The sequence below is a fragment of the Scyliorhinus canicula genome, chromosome 5 (genome assembly GCF_902713615.1).
Source record: "Scyliorhinus canicula chromosome 5, sScyCan1.1, whole genome shotgun sequence".
In the NCBI taxonomy this organism is placed as follows: domain Eukaryota; kingdom Metazoa; phylum Chordata; class Chondrichthyes; order Carcharhiniformes; family Scyliorhinidae; genus Scyliorhinus; species Scyliorhinus canicula.
The window spans coordinates 224,233,977-224,261,773 of NC_052150.1; the positions used below are offsets into that span (position 1 = coordinate 224,233,977).

The 27,797-nt window shown below is 52.4% G+C and overlaps 1 protein-coding gene across 1 annotated transcript in view; it reads right to left on the bottom strand.

The window, feature by feature from the left end:
* LOC119966620 (myosin-7-like) overlaps positions 1-27,797 on the bottom strand; it is a 176,052-nt gene that overhangs the window by 65,253 nt on the left and 83,002 nt on the right. Inside the window, exons 19-22 of the mRNA XM_038798621.1 lie at positions 20,401-20,480; positions 19,405-19,492; positions 10,079-10,196; positions 2,231-2,354 (exon numbers count right to left, since the gene is read on the bottom strand). Coding sequence (XP_038654549.1) covers positions 2,231-2,354; positions 10,079-10,196; positions 19,405-19,492; positions 20,401-20,480 — 410 coding nt within the window. The remainder of the gene's footprint in view (positions 1-2,230; positions 2,355-10,078; positions 10,197-19,404; positions 19,493-20,400; positions 20,481-27,797) is intronic.

Below are 27,797 nucleotides of genomic sequence, written 5' to 3' on the forward strand. Positions count from 1 at the left end.
AAGATTCGAGCTGCTCTCTGGTTATTTTATCTTCTCCCCTACTCTCTCCCTTCGACTTTGGCTGGCCGATTCTCCCACTTGCTCTTAAGCCTCCACTAGAGTTGTTCCTAGAGTGGCTTCATAGAATCGTCGCGTTTACAGTGCAGAAGGCGGCCATTTGGGCCCATCAGGTTTGCACCGGCTCCTGGAAAGAGCCAGGCACCCAAGCCCACGACTCCACCCCATCCCCGTAACCAGTAACGTAGGGCAATTTAGCGTGGCCAACCCACTTAACCTGCACATCGTTGGACTGTGGGAGGAAATCGGAGCACCCGGAGGAAACCCATGCAGACACGGGGAGAACGTGCAGACTCCGCACAGACAGTGACCCAAGCCGGGAATCGAACCTGGGACCCTGGCGCTGTGAAGCCACAGTGCTAACCACTGTGCTCCCGTGCCACCTTTATAGACTTCATAGACTTCATAGTGCAGAAGGAGGCCATTCGGCCCATCGAGTCTGCACCAGCTTTTGGAAAGAGCACCTTACCCACGCCCACACCTCCACCCTATCCCCATAACCCAGTAACCCCACTCAACGCTAAGGGCAATTTTGGACACTAAGGGCAATTTATCATGGCGCCAATCCACCTAACCTGCACATCTTTGGACTGTGGGAGGAAACTGGAGCACCCGGAGGAAACCCACGCACACATGGGGCGAACGTGCAGTCTCCGCACAGACAGTGGGATACATGATCCTCCTTACATATCTATCCAGGGAACCCTGTTTAAAACTGGACATTCAAAGAGAAGGAAAATCTCAGTCAATATGTGGAGAATATTTCAGGGTGTGACTGATCTATTTCAAACGCTGCTTCACTTTTCGTAGCGTGTGTCCATTATTCAGGAGCTCCCTAACACATCATTCCAATATCGATGAGGGAGCGAGGAATAGAACATCATCATGCTAGGGTGAAGTAAAGAGGTGAGAGAAGAAGCTCAGTGTGGAGCCTAAACGCCAGCACAGATGTGTTGGGCCAAAGGGCTTATTTCTGTGCAGTACAGAACCAGGGTTGAGTCTTTGCATTCTAGGGGTGTGAGCATTGCTGGCTCGGCCAACATTTGTTACCCATCCCTAATTGCCCTGGAGGTGGTGAGCTGCCTTCTCAAACCATTGCAGTCCGTGTGGTGTAGGTACACCCACAGTGCGGTGAGGGAGGGAATTCCAGGATTTTGACCCAGCGACAGTGAAGGTTATATTTCCCAGTCAGGGTGGTGAATGGCTTGGAGGGGAACCTCCAGGTGGTGGGGCTCCCAGGTATCTGCTGCTCTTCGTAGGGATTCCGACTCTTCAGGGAGATTGCCAATCATTGGAATAAGTTCCTTGCAGCTGAAGCGTTTGTGGATTCATTCAAAACTTCCACTGGGAATTAGAGGAGTTCCTGAGGGTAATTGTAAAGAAAGCAAAAAAGAGTAACATTTAATTATTTACAGAGAATGGGGCGGGGGTGGTAGTGCTGTGTTACTGGATTTGATTCGGAGGGTCTGGGCTAATGATATGGAGAATTTGAATTCAGTTACCACATAAATCTGTAATGGAAAAAAGATAGTGTGAATAATGGTGAGCATGAAACTATTAGATTGCATGTCTGGGTCATTAATGTCCTTTCGGGAAGGAAATCTGCCGTCCTTACCCGGTCTGGCCTACATGTGACTCCAGACCCACAGCAATGGGGTTGATCCTTAACTACCTGCTGACATGACCTGGCAAATCACTCGGCTAAGGGCAATTAGGGATGGGCAACAAACGCAGCCCTAAATCTAGGGGTGGTATTTTCTAACCCGGCCCACCAGCGGGTTGCCCGATGGCCGGACAGGCGAGCCACGGAAAACGCTGCGGACAGCGGGCGGGCTGGAAGATCCTGCTGTCGGCCAATGACAAGCTGCCTCTGCCAGACTGCGGGGAGGGATCCCATTCTAGGTGATTACTTGGGGGTTGGGTCACCATAGGGAGTATATCCAAGAGGCAGGTGTCGGGCTCAGAGTCAGACGTGCTATAGTTGCCCTTTTTTCAGGAGTTGGTGCGGAGGGCGAATGAGATGAGACTGATGACCTGCAGGGGTGGACCACGAGCCAGGAAGCCACGGGGATCAACTGGAACTTTCCCCTATCCTTTCCATGAGAAATTCTCACAGACTGTGAGAGCCGTGACCCCCTGCCCTCCATGGTTCGAGTTGACTGCCACTGCTCACCTTTGTGTGCCCAAAGCGATACTGACTGCGATCGATGGCCAGTGACGCCAGAAGGGCCTCTGCAGCTGTTCTGCTGTCCACGTACGTCTCTTTCGGCAGTACGTTTGGATTCAAGATCCAGTACCTGCAACAATCACATTTACTTATTAGTTAAAGCAATTTTCTGCACAGATAGGTTTGAGTATTAGTGTACAGCAGACTAGGGTTTATGGCACTAGATTAGTCATGAATTCAGATCCCACCACCAGATTTGGTGGCTGGCATTGCCAGAACGAGAGACGGAAGCTATTGGATTGTCATAAAGCCCCAAGTCACTCTCTAATTTCCTCCATGGAAGAGATGCAGGTATCGTTCCCTCCTCTAGCCTCCACGTGACTCCAGTCCAACACCATGTGGTTGTCTCTTAACGTCCTCTGAAGCGACCCTCACCACCTTATCAAGGGAAGCCTTGCTGTAGAAGGGTCTTTAGTTGGTGGATTAGTTGTCTTAATCCCCTGTATTCATTTTAACCAGCTGTTTGTCCATATTTCATGGAAATAGGCACTTGGCAAAGCATGATGGATATTTAGCCTTATATCAGTCAAGAAGTTGTGTATGAAATAGTCAGAAGGTCATACAATGTAAACAAGCGTACAGCTGGACATTGTTTTGCTGACAGCATACAATTATTATTTTTCTTCGACAAGGAACCCAAGGCCTGTTATTAAAATCTAACTCCGGCCTGCTTATTTTTCTGTCTCTTGCTAATCTAAAGAATGCTTTCTGTCCTAGATATTGCTCACTGTATCATATAAATTGCCTGCCTTTACCTCTGTAAAGCGGGGACATTTGGAATGACTGTGGTCTCTCCATCCCCCCCTCCCACGAACTTTAATTAAAGGACCTTTGGCGAAAACTGACTTAGAATTTCTTTGACAGTTGGCAATGTCTCCAACATCCTAATAACAAACTGGGAGGGAAATCTTCCAGCTCCATCTTTGGACCCCTGCACGGTTTGTAAAGCAGGACGACTCGGATCCTTTACCAACACTGCTCTCGGAATTATTCAGATGTAGGTTTTCCAGGTTGGTAGATTTTCCATGAGGTTTACTCAATTTCAGGAAAAGGGTGAGCTGAGTGACTTCCATTGTTAGCATGGAGAACATCAATGGCAGGAAGGATTGGGTTAGAGCATTGGGAATTTGGAGCTCAGTGACTGAGCGAGGGGGATGCTCTATTTTTCAGCGACTCCAATTTGTAGGACTCAGGGTATTGACCTGTGAGATTGGTCAGTTTTGTTAGTGGACAGGTACAAAAGCATTAAACTAATTAGAAACATCTCCTGAATAACAGGCCAACCCAGTCAAACAGCCTTTTCATTTCTCCCGTCTTCAATATTTTTGTAACTAATAAATACAACCGTTAACATTTTTTAAAAGAAGAACGACGGCGACGGCCAGATTTTAAAAGCAAACGATGCAGTCTTCCCCCAGAAGTGGCAGCAGAGATCAGATCACGTGCCCGGCACCGACACTGACGTCACACACCTTGTACGTGCGTGCTTTTGCCGCAAAATCACGGAGGAGAGATTCCTCCATTTTCTAGCTGCGAGCAAGCAAGGCCACAGAAGAATTGAAGATGTATCGTTTTTGTATAAAGAAGAGAAGGCCAGAGACACAAACAGGCCAGGATCTCACAGCTGGATCTACTCGAGAGCTGCTCAGGGGAGTCCACGGCAGAACATTGTGAGTGTGATCTGTATCAGCGCTCTGGTGAACTGCCTACTAAGAAGAAGCTGAAATCGGAAACAAAGCAGTATAAAGATGATTTTGTGAGGTATGGCTTTGTTAATAGTACCAATGCAAATCAGGATGCAAAGCCCACATGTATTATATACAGAGAAATATTGGCAAATGAAAGTTTAAAACCCTCAAAACCACAAAGGTATTTGAAGACAAGTTCACGGCGAGTTCAAGGACAAGCTCTTGATTTTTTTCAACAGATGCAGCAAGAACTTGAATCATCAGCTGAAGTCCTCAGCAGAAATGTAACATTGAATGACAAAGCAAGAGAGATTGCATGGACCAAGCAGCATGGTAGCCTTGTGGATAGCACAATTGCTTCACAGCTCCAGGGTCCCAGGTTCGATTCCGGCTTGGGTCACTGTCTGTGTCGAGTCTGCACATCCTCCCCGTGTGTGCGTGGTGTTCTGGAAAATACAGAATGTGTCATTTGAAACATAGAGGTCTGCCAATATCTGATCGGGGAGAGTGCAGGGAAAGATCCCACAAGAGGTTGGTGGCAGCTGAAGAGCACAGAAACTGTGGGCAGCAATTTCAGTCTGTCAGAATGGTTATTACAACCTGCAGCAGGAGAAAGGGAAAAGAAAAAAGTTTTAAAAAATTTCTTTGTGCTGTTGAAAAATTGTAATGGACTGCCCCTTTAAGACCCGAAGTCCGATCCTTATCGGAGGTCCCGATCTCGCGCCAGAGATCAGCCAGCGCGGGCTTCCAGGGCTCCTCCTCTCTCTCTCCCCACGAGGCAGCACACAGAGACAAAGGAACCAGCGGCAGAACGGCACGGCACCAGAAGGAAGAGGCAGCAGCAGGAACAGCAGCGAGACGGCCCAGCGGCAGGAGAGGCCCAGGAGCGAGACGGCCCAGGAGCGGAGCGGCCCAGCGGCAGGAGAGACCCAAGAGCAGACGGCCCAGGAGAAGAATGCGAGGGAGCAGCAGCCAATGAAGACAGAAGACAGAGAAAAAGAGAAAACAGCACCAGGAGAGATGACCAGGAGAATTGAAAGAGAGAGAGAGAGAGTCTGAAGGCCTCAACAACCAACCAGACAACATCCAAAAGTAAATAATGTTTATAATTTAATGAAAGAGAAAAGAGTATGTTAATAATAAAATAATTTAACCTGAAAAAGTGGTTATTAGCTTGCTTCACTTCCTTAAGAACGCAGGACCCGGGACATCGATGCTATTAAGGGGTAAGTAAGTAAAATTCTTCAGTGAAGGTATGAGTTATACCGGGGGATAACTTGAAAGGAGAGTTTGACCCGAATAGCACTCACAGAAGCCTGTACTGGAGTCAGGGAGGGAGAATCCCTGTTCACCGTTTTAGAATATTGGCCCTTTTGTTCTTTGGTATAAGGGGAATTCTAAAACAGAGAGGTGAATTTAGAAAAACATGGCGCCCAGCGTGGAGGCCTAGAATATTAGAAGTTTCTAGGTAAAGTGAACCTAGAATATTAGAAGTTTCTAGGTAAAGCGAGGCTAGAATATTAGAAGTTTCTAGTTAAGCAGAGTAGGGGCTAGAATATTAGAAGTTTCTAGTTCCCAAGAAACGGTTGGAATATTAGAAGTTTCTAACCGGCACAAAGGCTAGAATATTAGAAGTTTCTAGTCTATGTGTGAGTCAGACTTTACCTGCCGAGTTTAGTCTGGAAAGTCATGTGTGATTGGCTTTTGTAAGGATATTCTGTGGATCGAGGGGACTGAAGCTCAGGTTGGGTGTGAAAATCAGTAGACTAGAAGATACTGACCCTGAGAAAAAGTCTGCAAGACATTTTGGTGATAGCACTAAAATCTTGCATCCGTTACTGGTAAAAGAGGCCAAAGAATAAATCATCCTCAGAGTTAGGCAGATTGTGCGGACATTTTCTGGAAAATAGGGCCGCTTAGAATCTTCAGAAACCAATAACCAATCGACCCTTAACTAAAACAGGAAGATAGTGCCTTAGTCAGCCTTGGATAGGGCCCAGAAAGGGTACTTATCCTTAATTTCAGAGTGCACCTGAAAGGGACAACCAGGAACAGAAAAAAAATCCAAAAAATGGCAATTAGGGTAATTCTCTTGCCCTGGAATACAGTCAAGAGAGTTTAAACAATGAAACAAGAGTAGAAAAGCTTAACAGAGGCAAAAAAAACTCCTGCAGAAGTGAAACTTAACCGCATGGAGGGGTCTCAAAATTTTAAGAGTAACTAAAACCCTGCAGAATAGAGGTCCAAGATCTCAGTGGATAAATGTGTGTTTAATAAGGATTTGTGAAATCCTGCAGAGTAAAGATCCAAGATCTGAGTGGATGAATGAGTGTGTGTATGTCTAATAAGGAATTGTGAATTTCTTTAAATGTTTGTACTTTTAAAAAATGTTGTGTTTTACAAAGCCGATTTTCACATAAATTGGAAGTTATAAATGGCAGGCAGAAATGTGATCAATATTATGGGATAAGTAAATCAGTATGTTCAGAACTAAATTGGTCTCAGAATAAACAGATAAAGAGTTTGTGCTCACAAGCAGGCAGCAGTCAGCTGCTGCAGACTTTGAAATTGCTGCCTTGAAATTGATACTGCATGGCTCCGCAGGGTCCTAGTGCCCGCTGATCACAAACAGTCACTAGCAGAGATAATGATGTTTAGAATGTTAAATACATTGAAGAAGGAGCTTTAGAGAATAAAGATATTGGACCAGAAGTTAGATTAGGAGAATTGATTGCAGTACCAGGAAATTAGTATCTGATTGCAGGAAAAGATTTAATACAAATTGATGCAGAAAAATTAAAATATTAAAACCAATTGACAATGACAGAAGGAGGCTTAACAGGCTTTAATGGTATGATGTACATCAATGATAAGGAAAATAAACCAGTTCAAAAAGAAATGATGGCAAAAGGAATCCGGAAGTCCTGGAGAGGGCACTTCTGGGATAATCCGAATGAAAATAGAAGGTACAAATTAAAGAATAGGGCCCTCTCCACCCTTGATCTGTTCATTTGCTTTTTCAGGTGGAAAAAATTAATAACAAACCAGTTCGCAAGAAGGAAGAGAACTACACTCCAGAGAAGAATCTGTTCGACAGGATTGGGGGGAAACTAATGATATAATTGGCTACAAATTTGAGGGAATTAAATGATAGAACCCGGAGGAAAACTTTACGGGTTAGAAACAAATTAGAATATCAAATTATAACTGGACAGTGAAACCCCCGGTCAGACATCTCTAACTGGACATTAGTTGATGGATGATCTGTGGTCTCCATGGGGTATGTACTACGCGGTGGAATCATTAAGGTCTCGGCAGCAGATAGCAGCGACTGACGAGGAACCCCAATATGATAAATGATAATAGGTTAAGAATTTTAGTAGCTTGATACTACGGCGGGAAAATTGTTACCAATGCAACAAAACAATATTGCATTGAAGAGCTATAATCGTTGATAAGAAAATTTTTTTATTTTTCATGTAAATTGATAGGGACTGTTGTATCTATATGATAAGGGGGGTATGTGTGTCGTTAAATAACTTGATCCGCATTTCTAAACTGTGAATGTTTTAATAGAGGGTTAGTTTAGTATGTAATAATTATTGTTCCAAAAGCCAAGAAGCGATGTTTCGATATTGATATTAAATTGTTAACAGTTGAAATTATGTAAAGTGTAACACACAGTCTATTGGTTAGGTAATGAATAAGGTGTTAAGATAAGATAAAAATTTTACTATGTATAGAACAATAGGGAGAATTTGTTTGGGAAGAAAAAAAAAGAGACGGTTCAATGTGGTTTTGTAAATGCTGAAATGAAAAATATACACGTTGTCAGAAAGATGTTCTCTCACGTAAACCAGGGGTTGGCAGACTTACATGATTCACGACAATGTTAGTACAATTGGATGGGGGGACAATAAACCAAATTATAGTAATGTTTCAAATGTCAAGACGGGGTGTTCTGGAAAATACAGAATGTGTCATTTGAAACATAGAGGTCTGCCAATATCTGATCGGGGAGAGTGCAGGGAAAGATCCCACAAGAGGTTGGTGGCAGCTGAAGAGCCCAGAAACTGTGGGCAGCAATTTCAGTCTGTCAGAATGGTTATTACAACCTGCAGCAGGAGAAAGGGAAAAGAAAAAAGTTTTTAAAAATTTCTTTGTGCTGTTGAAAAATTGTAATGGACTGCCCCTTTAAGACCCGAAGTCCGATCCTTATCGGAGGTCCCGATCTCGCGCCAGAGATCAGCCAGCGCGGGCTTCCAGGGCTCCTCCTCTCTCTCTCCCCACGAGGCAGCACACAGAGACAAAGGAACCAGCGGCAGAACGGCACGGCACCAGAAGGAAGAGGCAGCAGCAGGAACAGCAGCGAGACGGCCCAGCGGCAGGAGAGGCCCAGGAGCGAGACGGCCCAGGAGCGGAGCGGCCCAGCGGCAGGAGAGACCCAAGAGCAGACGGCCCAGGAGAAGAATGCGAGGGAGCAGCAGCCAATGAAGACAGAAGACAGAGAAAAAGAGAAAACAGCACCAGGAGAGATGACCAGGAGAATTGAAAGAGAGAGAGAGAGAGTCTGAAGGCCTCAACAACCAACCAGACAACATCCAAAAGTAAATAATGTTTATAATTTAATGAAAGAGAAAAGAGTATGTTAATAATAAAATAATTTAACCTGAAAAAATGGTTATTAGCTTGCTTCACTTCCTTAAGAACGCAGGACCCGGGACATCGATGCTATTAAGGGGTAAGTAAGTAAAATTCTTCAGTGAAGGTATGAGTTATACCGGGGGATAACTTGAAAGGAGAGTTTGACCCGAATAGCACTCAGAGAAGCCTGTACTGGAGTCAGGGAGGGAGAATCCCTGTTCACCGTTTTAGAATATTGGCCCTTTTGTTCTTTGGTATAAGGGGAATTCTAAAACAGAGAGGTGAATTTAGAAAAACAGTGGGTTTCCTCCGGGTGCTCCAGTTTCCTCCCACAGTCCAAAGATGTGCAGGATAGGTGGATTGGCCATGCTAAATTGCCCTTAGTGTCCAAAATTGCCCTTAGTTTTGGGTGGGGTTACTAGGTTATGGGGATAAGGTGGAGGTGTTGACCTTGGCTAGGGTGCTCTTCCAAGAGCCGGTGCAGACTCATAGAATTCATAGAATTTACAGTGCAGAAGGAGGCCATTCGGCCCATCGAGTCTGCACCGGCTCTTGGACCGATGGGCCGAATGGCCTCCTTCTGCACTGTAAATTCTATGATATCTATGACTGGGTCCCAGGAAAAGAAAATTTGAAAAACACTAATCTACTATGTTGCCAAGTTTTGTATCCTTGGTAATCAATATAATGCTGCTCCGTCTAGCTGCCTACAGAACTGAATAAGTGTATAGAAGGTCAAAGGTTAGGGCAGCACGGTGGCCTGGTGGTTAGCACAGCTGCCGCACGTCGCTGAGGTCCCAGGTTCGATCCCAGCCCTGGGTCACTGTCCGTGTGGAGTTTGCACATTCTCCCCGTGTCTGCGTGGGTTTCGCCCCCGCAACCCAAAAAATGTGTAGAGTAGGTGGATTGGTCATGCTAAATTGTTCCTTAATTGGAAAAAATGATTGGGTAATCTAAATTTTAAACTTGAAAAAAGAAGGTTAAAGGTTAATCTTATTGGAGGCGTTTAAGATGATTAGCAATGTTCCTGGGAGCTGTGGGGTGGGAGGGGGAGGGGGCAGTCAGGAATAAGGGGATCAAACTTAATATTCGAGCTAAGCTGCTCGAGGCGATGTCCGAAAACACTTCCACACATAAAGGCTGGAAGAAATCTGGATCTTCTTCCCCAAACAGGTGTTAATTAAGGCTGGGGCATCAATTGAAAAGTTCAGGGCAAGGGTATAAGGGGGCACAAAACCAAGGGAGATCAATGGATTTAAGATACAGATCAGCCATGATGCTGGAATAGATTCCAGGCTCAATGGTACCTCACTCTTTCTATATTTCAGGATTTTTCCATTTAATTAAGGGCAGAATGATGACTAATTTGGGGCAGGGATGTCTACGTATGACAATCCTGACAGGACTCATGTCGCCCACACCAACGCGAGTGGAAAGTTCAAGGGTCATTTCAACCTTTTACCTCTGCTTGAAGTCACCGTAGAAGATGCGGCTCGGAAAACCTATCCGGCAGATCCGGATTCCTTCCAGCACTCCATTACACCTCAGCTGATGGAGAACAAGATGGGCATCGAACACACCTTCAAAAAATACAAATCAATGAAAGATCAGCCACTGTCGGGGGTGAAATGATTACAATGCTCATGTCCACGCACATTCCTCTCCACCCCCAACCCTCTCTCCCCCAACCAGATCCAGCCCCAACCCTCTCCACCCCCAACGATCTCTACCCCCCAACACTCTCCACCCCCAACCCTCTCTCCCCCAACCATCTCCACCCCCAACCCTCTCCACCCTCAACGATCTCTACCCCCAACCCTCTCCACCCCCAAACCTCTCCACACCCAACCCTCTCCACCCCAACCCTCTCCACACCCAACCCTCTCCACACCCAACCCTCTCCACCCCCAACCCTCTCCACCCCCAACCCTCTCCACCCCCAACCCTCTCCACACCCATCTGTCTCTCCCCCAACCCTCTACCCCCCAACCATCTCAACGCCCAACCCTCTCCAAACCCAACCCTCTCCACACCCAACTGTCTCTCCCCCAACCCTCTCTCCCCCAACCATCTCCACACCCAACCCTCTCTACCCCCAACCCTCTCCACCCCAACCCTCTCTACCCCCAACCATCTCCACCCCCAACCCTCTCCACCCCAACCCCCTCTACCCCCAACCATCTCCACCCCCAACCATCTCCACCCCAACCCTCTCTCCCCCAACCATCGCAACCCCCAACCTTCGCAACCCCCAACCATCTCCACCCCCAACCCTCTCCACCCCCAACCCCCTCAACCCCCAACCATCTCCCACCCCAACCCTCTCTCCCCCAACCCTCTCTCCCCAACCTTCGCAACCCCCAACCTTCGCAACCCCCAACCATCGCAACCCCCAACCATCGCAACCCCCAACCATCGCAACCCCAAACCCTCTCCACACCCAGCCCTCTCCACCCCAACCCTCTCCACCCCAACCCTCTCAACCCCCAACCCTCTCCACCCCAACCATCTCCACCCCAGCCCTCTCCACCCCAGCCCTCTCCACCCCCAACCCTCTCTAACCCCAATCCCAACCCTCTCTACCCCCAATCCCAACCCTCTCTACCCCCAATCCCAACCCTCTCTACCCCCAATCCCAACCTCTCTACCCCCAATCCCAACCCTCTCTAACCCCCAATCCCAACCCTCTCTACCCCCAATCCCACCCTCTCTACCCCCCAACCCCCACCCCTCTCTACCCCCAACCCCAACCCTCTCTACCCCCAACCCCAACCCTCTCTACCCCCAACCCCAACCCTCTCTACCCCCAACCCCAACCCTCTCTACCCCCAACCACAACCCTCTCTACCCCCAACCCTCTCTACCCCCCACCCTCTCCACCCCCAACCCTCTCCACCCCCAACCCTCTCCACCCCAACCCTCTCCGCACCCAACCCTCTCCGCACCCAACCCTCTCCCCAGCCCTCTCCACCCCAACCCCTCTCCACCCCAACCTTCTCCACCCCCAACCTTCTCCACCCCCAACCTTCTCCACCCCCAACCCTCTCCACCCCCAACCCTCTCCACACCCAACCCTCTCCACACCCAACCCTCTCCACCCCCAACCCTCTCCACCCCCAACCCTCTCCACACCCAACTGTCTCTCCCCCAACCCTCTACCCCCCAACCATCTCAACGCCCAACCCTCTCCAAACCCACCCTCTCCACACCCAACTGTCTCTCCCCCAACCCTCTCTCCCCCAACCATCTCCACACCCAACCCTCTCTACCCCCAACCCTCTCCACCCCAACCCTCTCTACCCCCAACCATCTCCACCCCCAACCCTCTCCACCCCCAACCCCCTCTACCCCCAACCATCTCCACCCCCAACCATCTCCACCCCAACCCTCTCTCCCCCAACCCTCTCTCCCCCAACCATCGCAACCCCCAACCTTCGCAACCCCCAACCATCTCCACCCCCAACCCTCTCCACCCCAACCCCTTCTACCCCCAACCATCTCCACCCCCAACCATCTCCACCCCAACCCTCTCTCCCCCAACCCTCTCTCCCCCAACCATCGCAACCCCCAACCTTCGCAACCCCCAACCATCGCAACCCCCAACCATCGCAACCCCAAACCCTCTCCACACCCAGCCCTCTCCACCCCAACCCTCTCCACCCCAACCCTCTCAACCCCCAACCCTCTCCACCCCAACCCTCTCCACCCCAACCATCTCCACCCCAGCCCTCCCCACCCCCAACCCTCTCTACCCCCAATCCCAACCCTCTCTACCCCCAATCCCAACCCTCTCTACCCCCAATCCCAACCCTCTCTACCCCCAATCCCAACCCTCTCTACCCCCAATCCCAACCCTCTCTACCCCCAATCCCAACCCTCTCTACCCCCAATCCCAACCCTCTCTACCCCCAACCCCAACCCTCTCTACCCCCAACCCCAACCCTCTCTACCCCCAACCCCAATCCTCTCTACCCCCAACCCTCTCTACCCCCAACCCTCTCTACCCCCAACCCTCTCCACCCCCAACCCTCTCCACCCCCAACCCTCTCCGCACCCAACCCTCTCCGCACCCAACCCTCTCCCCCCCAGCCCTCCCCACCCCCAACCCTCTCTACCCCCAATCCCAACCCTCTCTACCCCCAATCCCAACCCTCTCTACCCCCAATCCCAACCCTCTCTACCCCCAATCCCAACCCTCTCTACCCCCAATCCCAACCCTCTCTACCCCCAATCCCAACCCTCTCTACCCCCAATCCCAACCCTCTCTACCCCCAACCCCAACCCTCTCTAACCCCCACCCCCAACCCTCTCTACCCCCCAACCCCATCCTCTCTACCACCCCAACCCTCTCTACCCCCAACCCTCTCTACCCCCACCCTCTCCACCCCCAACCCTCTCCACCCCCAACCCTCTCCGCACCCAACCCTCTCCGCACCCAACCCTCTCCCCAGCCCTCCCACCCCAACCCCTCTCCACCCCCAACCTTCTCCACCCCCAACCTTCTCCACCCCCAACCTTCTCCACCCCCAACCCTCTCCCACCCCCAACCCTCTCCGCACCCAACACTCTCCGCACCCAACCCTCTCCCCAGCCCTCTCCACCCCAACCCCTCTCCACCCCCAACCTTCTCCACCCCAACCCCTCTCCACCCCCAACCTTCTCCACCCCAACCCTCTCCACCCCCAACCCTCACCACACCCAACCCTTTCTGCTGCCAACCCTCTCCACCCCAACCCTCTCCACCCCCAACCCTCTCCACCCCCAACCCTCTCAACCGCCAACCCTCTCCACCGCCAACCCTCTCCACCGCCAACCCTCTCCACCCCAACCCTCTCTCCCCCAATCCTCTCTCCCCCAACCCTCTCTCCCCCAACCCTCTCTCCCCCAACCCTCTCTCCCCCAACCCTCTCTACCCCCAACCCTCTCCACACCCAACCAACCCCCAACCCTCTCCACCCAACCCATTCAACCCCCAACCCTCTCCACCCAACCCATTCAACCCCCAACCCTCTCCACCCCCAACCCTCTCCACCCCCAACCCTCTCAACCGCCAACCCTCTCAACCGCCAACCCTCTCTCCCCCAATCCTCTCTCCCCCAACCCTCTCTCCCCACCCAACCCTCAACCCTCTCTCCCCCAACCCATTCAACCCCAACCCCCAACCCTCTCCACCCAACCCATTCAACCCCCAACCCTCTCCACCCCCAACCCTCTCCACCCCCAACCCTCTCCACACCCAACCCTCTCTACCCCAACCCTCTCCACCCCCAAACCTCTCTCCCCCAACCCTCTCCACACCCAATCCTCTCCACACCCAATCCTCTCCACACCCAACCATCTCTACCCCAACCCTTTCTACCCCCAACCCTCTCCACCCCCAACCCTCTCTATCCCCAACCCTCTCCACCCCCAACCCTCTCTATCCCCAACCCTCTCTATCCCCAACCCTCTTTATCCACAACCCTCTCTTCCCCAACCCTCTCTACCTCCAACCCTCTCTACCTCCAACCCTCTCTACCTCCAACCCTCTCTACCCCAACCCTCTCTACCCCAACCCTCTCCAGCCCCAACCCTCTCCAGCCCCAAACCTCACCACAACCCTCTCTGCTGCCAACCGTCTCTACCCCAACCCTCTCTACCCCCAACCCTCTCTACCTCCAACCCTCTCTACCTCCAACCCTCTCTACCCCCAACCCTCTCTACCTCCAACCCTCTCTACCTCCAACCCTCTCTACCTCCAACCCTCTCTACGCCCAACCCCCTCTACCTCCAACCCTCTCTACCTCCAACCCTCTCTACCTCCAACCCTCTCTACCTCCATGAAATGAAATGAAAATCGCTTATTGTCACGAGTAGGCTTCAAATGAAGTTACTGTGAAAAGCCCCTAGTCGCCATATTCCGGCGCCTGTTCGGGGAGGCTGTTACGGGAATCGAACCGTGCTGCTGCCTTGCCTTGGTCTGCTTTCAAAGCCAGCGATTAGCCCTGTGAGCTAACCCAACCCTCTCTTCCCCAACCCTCTCTACCTCCAACCCTCTCTACCTCCAACACTCTCTTCCCCAACCCTCTCTACCCCAACCCTCTCCACCACCAACCCTCTCTACCCCCAACCCTCTCTACCCCCAACCCTCTCCACCCCAACCCTCTCCACCCCAACCCTCTCCACACCCAACCCTCTCCACACCCAACCCTCTCAACCCCCAACCCTCTCTACACCCAACCCTCTCCACACCAACCCTCTCTCCCCCAAACCTCTCCACCCCCAAACCTCTCCACCCACAACCCTCTCCAACGCCAACCCTCTCTACCCCCAACCCTCTCTACCCCCAACCCTCCCCACCCCCAACCCTCTCCACACCCAAACCTTTCACCCCCAACCCTCTCTGCTGCCAACCCTCTCTACCCCCAAACCTCTCTACCCCCAACCCTCTCTATCCCCAACCCTCTCTATCCCCAACCCTCTCTATCCCCAACCCTCTCTATCCCCAACCCTCTCTATCCCCAACCCTCTCTATCCCCAACCCTCTCCACCCGAACCCTCTCTACCCCAACCCTCTCTACCCCAACCCTCTCTACCCCAACCAGCTCCACCCCCAACCCTCTCTACCCCAACCCTCTCTACCCCCAACCCTCTCTGCCACAACCCTCTCTACACCCAACCCTCTCTACACCCAACCCTCTCTACCCCCAACCCTCTCTACCCCCAACCCTCTCTACCCCAAACCCCCTCTACCTCCAACCCTCTCTACCTCCAACCCTCTCTACCTCCAACCCTCTCTACCTCCAACCCTCTCTTCCCCAACCCTCTCTACCCCAACCCTCTCCACCGCCAACCCTCTCTACCCCCAACCCTCTCCACCCCAACCCTCTCCACCGCCAACCCTCTCTACCCCCAACCCTCTCCACCCCAACCCTCTCCACCCCAACCCTCTCCATTCCAACCCTCTCCACGCCCAACCCTCTCCAGCCCCAACACTCTCTACTCCCAACCCTCTCTACCCCAACCCTCTTCACCCCAACCCTCTCTACCCCAACCCTCTCCACCCCAACCCTCTCCACCCCAACCCTCTCCACCGCCAACACTCGTTACCCCAACCCCCTCTACCCCCAACCCTCACCACCCCAACCCCACCCACCCCCAACCCTTTCACCCCCAACCCTCTCTGCTGCCAACGCTCTCTACCCCCAACCCTCTTCACCGGCAACCCTCTCCACCGCCAACCCTCTCTACCCCCAACCTTCTCCACCCCAATCTTCTCCCCAACCCTCTCCAGCCCCAACCCTCACTACCCCCAACCCTCTCTACCGCCAACCCTCTCTACTCCCAACCCTCTCCACCCCAACCCTCTCCCACCGCCAACCCTCTCTACCCCCAACCCTCTCCACCCAACCCTCTCCACCCCAACCCTCTCCATTCCAACCCTCTCCACGCCCAACCCTCTCCAGCCCCAACACTCTCTACTCCCAAACCCCTCCTCTAACCCCCAACCCTCTTCACTCAAACCCCCAACCCTCTCTACCCCAACCCTCTCCACCCCAACCCTCTCCACCCCAACCCTCTCCACCGCCAACACTCGTTACCCCAACCCCCTCTACCCCCAACCCTCACCACCCCCAACCCTCACCACCCCCAACCCTTTCACCCCCAACCCTCTCTGCTGCCAACGCTCTCTACCCCCAACCCTCTTCACCGGCAACCCTCTCCACCGCCAACCCTCTCTACCCCCAACCTTCTCCACCCCAATCTTCTCCCCAACCCTCTCCAGCCCCAACCCTCACTACCCCCAACCCTCTCTACCCCCAACCCTCTCCTGTCCCAACCCTCTCCAACCCCAACCCTCTCCACCGCCAACCCACTCCATCGCCAACCCACTCCACCCCCAATCCTCTCTACCCCCAACCCTCTCTACCCCCAACCATCTCTACCCCCGACCCTCTCTACCCCCAACCCTCTCCACCCCCAACCTTCTCCAGCCCAACCCTCTCCAGCCCCAACTCTCTCTACCCCAACCCTCTCTACCCCAACCCTCTCTACCCCCAACCCTCTCCTGTCCCAACCCTCTCCAACCCCAACCATCTCTACCCCCAACCATCTCTACCCCCCGACCCTCTCTACGTCCGACCCTCTCTACCCCCAACCCCCTCAACCCCCAACCCCCTCCACCCCCAACCCCCTCCACCCCCAACCCTCTCCACCCCCAACCCTCTCTACCCCAACCCTCTCTACCCCAACCCTCTCCACCCCAACTCTCTCCACCCCCAACCCTCTCTACCCCCAACCCTCTCTACCGCAACTCTCTCCAACCCCAACCCTCTCCATCCCAACTCTCTCCACCCCCAACCCTCTCTACCCCAACCTCTCTCCACCCCCAACCCTCTCCACCCCAACCCTCTCCATTTCAACCCTCTCCACCCCAACCCTCTCCACACCCAACCCTCTCTACCCCCAACCCTCTCTCCCCCAATCCTCTCCACCCACAACCCTCTCTACCCCCCAACCCTCTCCACCCCCAATCCTCTTCACTCCCAACCCTCTCTACCCCCAACTCTCTCTACCCCCAACTCTCTCTACCCCCAACCCTCTCTACCCCCAACCCTCTCTACCCCAACCCTCTCTACCCCCAACTCTCTCTACCCCCAACTCTCTCTACCCCCAACCCTCTTCACCGGCAACCCTCTCCACCGCCAACCCTCTCTACCCCCAACCCTCTCCACCCCCAATCTTCTCCTCCCCAACCCTCTCCAGCCCCAACCCTCACTACCCCCAACCCTCTCTACCCCCAACCCTCTCCTGTCCCAACCCTCTCCAACCCCAACCCTCTCCACCGCCAACCCACTCCATCGCCAACCCACTCCACCCCAACCCTCTCTACCCCCAACTCTCTCTACCCCCAACCATCTCTACCCCCGACCCTCTCTACCCCCAACCCTCTCCACCCCCAACCTTCTCCTCCCCAACCCTCTCCAGCCCCAACTCTCTCTACCCCCAACCCTCTCTACCCCAACCCTCTCTACCCCCAACCCTCTCCAACCCCCAACCATCTCTACCCCCAACCATCTCTACCCCCGACCCTCTCTACGTCCGACCCTCTCTACCCCCAACCCCCTCAACCCCCAACCCTCTCCACCCCAACCCCCTCAACCCTCAACCCTCTCCACCCCCAACTCTCTCTACCCCAACCCTCTCCACCCCAACTCTCTCCACCCCCAACCCTCTCTACCCCCAACCCTCTCTACCCCAACTCTCTCCACCCCCAACCCTCTCCATCCCAACTCTCTCCACCCCAACCCTCTCTACACCAACTCTCTCCACCCCAACCCTCTCCACCCCAACCCTCTCCATTTCAACCCTCTCCACCCCAACCCTCTCCACACCTAACCCTCTCTACCCCCAACCCTCTCTCCCCCAATCCTCTCCACCCACAACCCTCTCTACCCCCAACCCTCTCCACCCCCAATCCTCTTCACTCCCAACCCTCTCTACCCCCAACTCTCTCTACCCCCAACCCTCTCTACCCCCAACCCTCTCTACCCCCAACTCTCTCTACCCCCAACTCTCTCTACCCCCAACCCTCTCTACCCCCAACCCTCTCTACCCCCAACCCTCTCTGCCCCCAACCCTCTCTACCGCCACCTTATTGGGAGAAACCTATCTTCACACAGGACCGTAGACAGCCAGTGTTGAGAGAGAGGGAAGAGAAAAGTTTAAAGAAAGGAATGAGTAAAAGAAAAAAGAGGAAGGAGGACAGAAAGGGAATAAATACATTTGCATTTCTATAGCGGCTTTCATTACCTTGGGATATCCCAAAGTGCTGCACAACTAATACAATTTTCAAAGTGTCGTCAATGTTGTAGGGAAATGTAGGAGTGGATATGTACACGGCAAGATCCCAGAAGCAGCATTGCGAAAGATGACCAAAAGACCCATTGGGCTAAACATTGGCCAGGAGACCTCCCCTCCTCTTTTCCAAAATAGCACCATGGCATCTCTTATGTGCTGTCGAAAGGGCGAAGCTAAGGTAGATGTGGGAGGGCTGTTTCCTCTGGTTGGAGGAGTTAGTACCAGGTGACACAGCCTCAGAATAAGGGGTATTGAGGACTGAGATGAGGAGGAATTTCTTCAGTCAGAGGGTGGTGCATCTTTAGGATTCTCCAGTCCATGGGGGTGTGGAGACACAGTCATTGAGAATGTTTAAAGCAGAGATTGATCGATTTCTAAATCCCAATGACATTAAGAGATAGAGGGATGGTGTGGGAAGATAGCCTTGAGGGTGAAAATCAGCGGTGACAATTCGTGTTAACTAACAATCTGGTTAAATAGAGGACCAGGCTCAAGCCAAATAGCCTATTGCTGTTCCTATGTTATTAGAAGGCCTCCGTTCAATGTTTGACATGAAGGACAGGCACCTCTGACCAGACTGCACTCTCTCACGATTGCCCTGGAGTGTCAATCCAAAGAACGTGTTCAATACTCTGCCGTGCGACCTGAACCCACAGCATTCTGACTGAGCGGCAAGATAGCAACAACTCCTGAGTTAGGCCTCACATTGAGTGGCTGCCCATTGCAGTGGATACAGGTTCTGTGCTCACTAATATCCAAAACGTTCCTTCATGCAATCCCAGGCTCGGAGCATCAGGAAAATGGTCCAGAGAAAGGGGAAAATTGACCAAAATACAGGGGAAGAAAATAAACATTTAATGGCTAATTTATTTCAGAAACAAATCCCTCGTGAAGTACAGGATCTGTGAATGTGAATTCTGAAAGATTCCGGATTCATTTTCACCGTACCTGGGGTCTTGGATTCGTTAGGAATTATACAGCGGACAAAATGTGGCTGTGTGGAGCGGAGGTTCGTCATCAACTTATTCAAGCTTTCCTGTAAAACGGAATTAACAAATCTGTAGCCTTGATAGATACAGGAAATCACACATCTCAAAGTTAGGACCCACTGCCATCCCCCCATGGATGGGATATTAGCTCAGAGGATTCAACAGATATGTATTTAGTTGCTCAGCCATTTAATTGTTCACCATTATAAATGCCCCTGTTTCTGACCGTACGGGACAGAGTGACAATGGACAGAGTAACAATGGACCGAGTGACAATGGACCGAGTGACAATGGACCGAGTGACAATGGACAGAGTGACAATGGACGGAGCGACAATGGACAGGGTGACAATGGACAGGGTGACAATGGACAGAGTGACAATGGTCAGAGTGATAATGGACGGAGTGACAATGGACGGAGTGACAATGGACCGAGTGACAATGGACGAAGTGACAATGGACGGAGTGACAATGGACTGAGTTACAATAGACGGAGTGACAATGGACTGAGAGACAATGGACACAGTGACAATGGACCGAGTGACACAATGGACAGAGTGACAATGGACTGAGTGACAATAGACGGAGTGACAATGGACTGAGTGACAATGGACGGAGTGACAATGGACGGAGTGACAATGGACGGAGTGACAATGGACAGGGTGACAATGGACGGAGTGTCAATGGACGGAGTGACAATGGACGGAGTGACAATGGACGGAGTGACAATGGACGGAGTGACAATGGACAGAGTGACAATGGACAGAGTGACAATGGACAGAGTGACAATGGACAGAGTGACAATGGACAGAGTGACAATGGACATTGTGACAATGGACAGGGTGACAATGGACGGAGTGACAATGGACGGAGTGACAATGGACGGAGTGACAATGGACGGAGTCAGTGTAATTTTATACCAGCTATGTGAATTGGACAATGTGATTTGTGAATACCTTGTGGAGCTGTGAGACGGTCCGGAATGTGGCCGCTTTCTTTCTTCGCACCTTCTCTCCGAGTTTACACTTTTTCTGTTCTGGAATAGATCAATGAAAAATCCATTATTTCAGAAAGTGTACGGACAGGAGCATCGCTGTTAATGCTTCTGAAATTCAGACATTCAGGTTTTAACAGATGCAGCACTAAAATTCTAAATATTATTGCAAGCAGCAGAGTGTTCATCAGCATTTCCTAATTGATTAATACCCTGCCAATACCCAGATCTGCACAGTTCCGTCCTTGTATCAAACCCCAGATTCGATTAGACCTTATGGGGTTTTATTTATATACACTCACACTGTTCAGGAAATTATGGGCTGGATTCTTCCAAAATGAGGTTAAGTGTTGACGCCATTGTGAAAATGGTGGAGTTTCACAACGGCGTCGTCGGGCCACCAGGTGGAGCTATTCAATGGCCCACAACGGGCTTGCACGGGCGATGCGCGTAACATGCGACGGACCAGCCACCGATTCGCCGTTCCATCATTGACGCAACGCCGCGGCTGGAGTTAAATATTCTCCCCCCCCCAATCCCCCACACACAGCTTCGCTGGGAAAGATGGCGATGCGGATTCAAGGACGGCGAGTTGGACACCCTCCTGTGCGCCGTGGAGGAGAGGAGGCTGGGGTTGTGTCCCGGGCCGGGCCGCAGGACAGCAGGCGCCATCGTTTGCCATGCCTGGGTGGAGGTGGACGACGCCGTCAGCGCCGTCCGCGTGGTGGCCCGGACTGCAGACCAGTGCCAAAAGAAGCAGCACGCCCTCCTCAGGGTAGCCAGGGTGAGTACCCAGCGCGGTGCCCCTGGCACCAACCACCCTACCCCCCGCCACACACACGTGACCCCCCCTCCCCAGGGGGACGGTCCCACCCCCACTCTGATCACATGGCTGCACCGACCCATGCCACCGCAATGGCTGGGTGCCCTGTGCAGCAATGCTAACGGAGCCCAAACCGCTGGACTGCATGCGTGCGACTGTCTAACGCTGTTTCTGTTTGTGTTTATACCCTCCCCACCCCCCCAACCAGGGTAAGATCGCTCATAACCTCCGGGAGCGGGAGAAGACCGGAGGGGATCGCAAGACCTGCTTCCCCTCACTGTGCCCGAGCAGAGGGCACTCAACATCGTTGGCAGGCAGGAGGAGAGGGAGGTCATCGATGCGGAGGTCGGAGGCCCGCCACCAAGTGAGACCCCTGCCTGGTTGCGGCTCCTAACAACACATGCATGCACACCCCTCACCCCACACCCCCTCACCCCACACTCCCTCACCCCTCCACTCACACACCAACAGCCCTCACTACCTTACGCCTCACCCCCCGTCTGGCTGTCTAGTGTCTTACAGGACCAGCCGGCGATGGACCCGGCCCACCCGGGGCCCTCCGCCCCCCTCCGCCCCCAACCAGTGCCAGGTCCAGTGCCCCCCAGGGACCAAAGCACTAATGGGGAGGGTAGCCGGAAGGCCAGCCCTCTGGCCGAGACGACCCAGGACACCAGGACTCAGGGGACAGACACCCAGGACACCACAACCCAGGGGATCCGCTACAATGATGTCCATTGTGCGACCAGGGGTGTGGTGGAGCGGTGCTTCAGGGTCCTGAAGATGCTTTTCAGGTGCCCGGACCACTCTGGAGGGGCCCTCCAGTACGAGGTAAGGAGGGTCGGCCGTATCATTGTGGACTGTTGCGTCCTCCACAAGGCAGCCCAGCAGAGGGGCGATGTGCAGGAGGAGGATGAGGGGCAACGGCAGGCCCCTCGTCGGACGAGGAGGAGGATGGGGAGGGGGCAATGGGCGGGTCATGGGGATTGGCACGACTGCAACGGGTAACCCCGGTCACCCAGCAACAGCCCCGCAGCCAGCAGGGGGGTGTCCCTCGGACAGGCCGGGTATTAATGATTCCGGCAACATGAACAACTCATGCACACTGCCCGGGTACCGGGCACTGACCGGCAGGATCTTCACCTGGTGGTCACAGACCATCTGAACATTCATGGAGTGGTACCCCTTTCAGTTGGTGAACAGCGGCCTGTGATCCGCAGGTGGCCGCAGGGCGACGTGCACCCTATTGATGACCCGGGCACCCTGGTGGGCACGGTTCACAGGGAACTGTATGTACCAGTCCACAAGGGCATACAGGGTGCCCGTGATGGCAAGGATGTACCTGTGCGGCGCTGCCTGCAAGGTGCCAGCAGGTCCCCATTCGGCGACTGCAGCGACCCCCATCGCATACAAGTTCAGGGCGACCGTCACCTTGACGGCCACTGGGAGCTGGTGTCCTCCCCCATTCCCACACGGTGCCAGGTGTGCCATCATGTGCCACCTGCGCTTACGCTGACACAGGGCTGCATGGAGGGCAATGGCCCCAACCACGGCGCCCAACATCGCTAGACGGTTCCCAAACATTATGATCGGCAGGGGGCGAGGGGAGAAAATGGCGCATAGCCCCATGACCCATGCACAACCAGGTGCCATAGGCTACATGGTCGTCCCGGTTGGCACTCAGCACCCCAGCCATGCATGTCCCCCACACAGAGGGTAGTGGGTGCCTGGAACTCGCTGCCGGAGGAGGTGGTGGAAGCAGGGACGATAGTGACATTTAAGGGACATCTTGACAAATACATGAATAGGATGGGAATAGAGGGATACGGACCCCAGAAGTGTAGAAGATTTTAGTTTAGACGGGCAGCATGGTCGGCGCAAGTTTGGAGGGCCGAAGGGCCTGTTCCTGTGCTGTACATTTCTTAGTTCTTTGTTCACCCCCGCCCCATCGGTGCACCTGCTCCTGGTGCCTGTCCCTGCTGCCATGGGCACCGTTTCATGGCACTGCCCTCACTGGGGGCTGCCGTCGGTGTGGCATTGCGTGTTTCCCCCCGTTGGGTATCACCGGTTGAGTGGGGTGGCTGAGGAGTGGGGGGGGGGGGGGGGGGGGGGGGGGGGGGATATGGCCGTTAATCCTCCATTCACCCAGGTGCCGAGGTGGGTGGCCAACAAGATGACCGTCGTAATGGCGTTCATTGCGTGAGCATTGCCCTGTCATGGCGGGTGCTGCCCGACTGATCAGCCTGTTTCCCCCCCCCCTTCTCCTCCCCTCCCCCTCCCCTGGCAGGGCCCTTCTCAGGGCCTGATCCAGCACGCTGGTATCACAAATTTGTATCAGTGGTTAGAACCACGCCGTCGGGAAATTGGCCCATTTGGGCCGCAGAATCGCTGAGGCTGTGGAGAATCAGTCATCAGGGCGATTGCGTTATGTTGGGGGGGGGGGGGGGGGGGCGGGTCTGGAGAATCCCAAATCGTCGGGAAACCTGTGTCAAACCCGATTTCGGCATCGGAGCTGATTCCCCGGCCGATTGCGTTTCGTGCTTTCAGCGCGATGTCTCGGCGAATCCAGCTCTCTGTGTTTGAATGTTTAGATCTATATTCATCCACAACCTTCAGAATCTTTCCAATATGTCTTCCTGAATCTATCACCCCACATTTCCATATGGCTTTGGGATAGGAGACAGAGTGTGGTGGGAGAAGGCTGTTTGTGTGGCTGGAGGCTGGTGATCAGTGGTGTACCACAGGGATCAGTACTGGCTCCCTTTCTGTTTGTTATATATTAACGATATAGAAGAAAATGTGGTGGTGGGGGGGGGGGGGGGGGGTGGGAAATGATAACTAAATTTGCAGATGACTTAGGTTACAGGAGGACATAGACGGATTGGTCAGATGGGCAAATCAGTGGCAGATGCAATTTAACCCTGAAAAGTGTGAGATGATGCACTTTGGAATGAGTGACACGACAAGGGAGTGTTCAATAAATGGCAGGACACTAGGAAGCTGAGTGGGATATTGGGGTGCTTGTCCATTGATCCCTAAAGGCGGCAGGACAGGCTAATAGGGTAGTTTGGGCATACGGGGACACTTGCCTTTATCAATCATAACATAGATTATAAGAGCAGGGAGGTTATGTTGGAGTTGTACAGGATTTTGGTTAGGTCACAGTTGGGCACTGTTCTGGTCACCTCACTGTAGGAAGGGTCTGATTGCACTAGAGAGGGTGCAGAGGAGATTCACCAGGATGTTGCCTGCGATGGAGCATTTTAGCTATGAAGAGAGGTTGGATAAGCTCGGCTTGTTTTCTTTGAAGCAGAGATGGCTGAGAGGGGACCCGATTGAGGTGTATCAGATTATGACGGGTATGACTCTATGTTACACTTGGCTCCCAATTCTACTTACTCTCCTCTATTTTCCTGAAGCCTTTTTCTCTCTTATGCTTACCTCAGCTCAACCTCAACTCTTGTTTGTCAACATACTTCAAGATTGGGCTCCCTAAAGATGACCCTGTCAACATTTCTCCACAGGTTTACATTCTGTGTTGCCTGGGCTGGAGCGTTTCAGCTATGAAGAGAGGCTGGTTAGGCTGGGGTTGTTTTCCTTGGAGCAGAGAGGGCTGAGGTTGGGGGGGGGGGGGCAATCTGATTTAAAAAAAGAGAAATTTACAGTGCAGAAGGAGGCCATTCGACCCTTCGAGTCTGCACCGGCTCTTGGAAAGAGCACCCTACCCAAGCCCATATCTCCACCCTATCCCCATAACCCAGTAATCCCACCCAACACTAAGGGCAATTTTGGACACTATGGGCAATTTGTCATGGCCAATCCACCTAACCTGCACATCTTTGGACTGTGGGAGGAAACCGGAGCACCCGGATGAAACCCACGCACACACAGGGAGAATGTGCAGACTCCGCACAGGCAGTGACCCAAGCCGGGAACGGAACCTGGGACCCTGGAGCTGTGAAGCATTTGTGCTAACCACTATGCTACCATGTTGCCCTGATTGAGGTGAACAAAATTATGAGGGGAGTAGATAGGGAGGAACTTTTCCCCTTTGCGGAGGGGTCAATAACCAGGGGGCATCGATTTAGAGTAAGAGACTGAAAATGTAGAGGGGATTTGAAGAAAATGTGTTCACCCAGAGGGTGCTGGGAATCTGGAACTCGCTGCCTGAAAGGGTGGAAGAGGCGCGAGACCTCACAACATTTAGGAAGCATTTAGACGAACTCTTGAAATGCCAGAGTTTACAAGGCTACGGACCAATCGCTGGAAAATGGGATTAGAATGGGATAGATACTTGAGGGCCAGCACAGACATGATGGGCCAAAGGGCCATAACTCTATGACTCGATAACATTCATTCCTATTTTTCTGGTAACTCGTTCATGTGATGTGGGCGTCGCCGGCTGGGCCAGCATTTATTGCCCATCCCGAATTGGCCCTGAAATGAATGGTTTGCTGGGCCATTTCAGCGAGTAGTCAACCACATTGCCGTGGGTCTGGAGTCACATGTAGGTTAATCGGGGTTAAGGATGGCAGATTTCCTTCCCTCTAGCACATGAGTGAACCAGAATTAATTTAAAAGTTTTTTTATGAGGTGCTTTATCGAGTCCATATGCATTGCATCTACTATGCTTCCTTTAGCTAGCCTAACGCAAAAAACCTACAAATTTATCAAACACCTCTTGCCTTGAACAAACAAGAAACAGAAATATTGGGAAAACCCAGCAGGGCAGGCAGCATCTGTGGAGAGAGAAAGAGTCAATGTTTCTGGCTGGCAAAACTCACCTGAAATTGTTAACTCTGTTTCTCTCTCCACAGATGCTGCTTGACCGACTGGGTGTTTGCTGCATTTCCTGTTTTTATTAACTATTTCTCTGGTGGGGGTGTACAGAACTAGGTGGCATGAGCTTAAATTAGAACCAAACCATTCGGGAGTGACGTGAGGAAACATTCCTTTACACAGCGCACAGCCGGAATCTAGGAATCTCACCCACCGAAAGCTGTTAATGCAGGGGGTCAATACAAAATGAACACCGGGTTAGTAATCCAGGTCAGTGCTGCAGGGAAACGGGTTCGAATCCCACTACAGCAGCTGGTGGAATTTAAATTCAATTAACAAAATCTGGAATATAAAGCTAATTCAGTCACCAGGAACCTATCATCGATTGTTGGAACAACCCATCTGGTTCACTTATGCTCTTCAGGGAAGGAAATCTGCCGTCCTTACCCGGTCTGGCCAACATGTGACTCCAGACCCTCAGCAATGTGGTGACTCTTAACTGCCCTCTGAAACCACTCCGTTTAAGGGTAATTAGGGATGGGCAATAAATACTGACCCAGCCAACAATGCCCATATCCCCATGAATGAAGAAATTTTTAAAATTCCGAACAAGGATATCATGGGATTTGGAATCAAGGCAGATAGTTGGAGTTAACATGATCAGCCCTGATCAAATTAGAGCCAGAAAAGAATCAAGTGGGGCAGCACGGTAGCATTGTGGATAGCACAATTGCTTCACAGCTCCAGGGTCCCAGGTTCGATTCCCGGCTTGGGTCACTGTCTGTGCGGAGTCTGCACGTTCTCCCCGTGTCTGCGTGGGTTTCCTCCGGGTGCTCCGGTTTCCTCCCACAGTCCAAAGATGTGCAGGTTAGGTGGATTGGCCATGCTAAATTACCCTTAGTGTCCAAAATTGCCCTTAGTGTTGGGTGGGGTTACTGGGTTATGGGGATAGGGTGGAGGTGTTGACCTTGGGTAGGGTGCTCTTTCCAAGAGCCGGTGCAGACTCGATGGGCCGAATGGCCTCCTTCTGCACTGTAAATTCTATGATCAAGTGGCTGAATGGCCGCTACCTACTCCTCTGTTCCTGTCTCTGACATGCCATCAACGTCCCTCATCTCTAACTTTGCTGTACATGCTTATATGAGCTGTTACAAAGCTACAACATCTTATTGAGTTATTTGCTGTTTTTTTTAAATAATCTTTATTGTTACAAGCAGGCTTACATTAACACTGCAATGAAGTTACTGTGAAAAGCCCCTAGTCGCCACACTCCGGCATCTGTTCGGGTACACAGAGGGAGAATTCAGAATGTCCAAATTACCCAACAGCGCGTCTTTCGAGACTCGTGGGAGGAATCCGGAGCACCCGGAGGAAACCCACACAGACACGGGGAGGATGTGCAGACTCCGCGCAGACAGTGACCCAGCGGGGAATCGAACCTGGGTCCCTGGCGTTGTGAATCAACAGTGCTAACCACTACGCTACCGTTACCCCTTTTTCACCTTCCTATCATACTCTCGGGGGGCCGGTTTAGCTCAGTGGGCTGGACGCTGGTTCACGATGCAGAGCGGGGCCAGCAGCGCGGGTTCAATTCCCGTACCGGCTGAGGTTATTCATGAAGGCCCTGCCTTCTCAACCCTGCCCCTTGCCTGAGGTGTGGTGATCCTCAGGTTAAATCAGCCTCAAAGGGGAAAGCAGCCTATGGTCATCTGGGACTATAGAGACTTTACTATCATACTCTCTATATGGTTAGTATTACT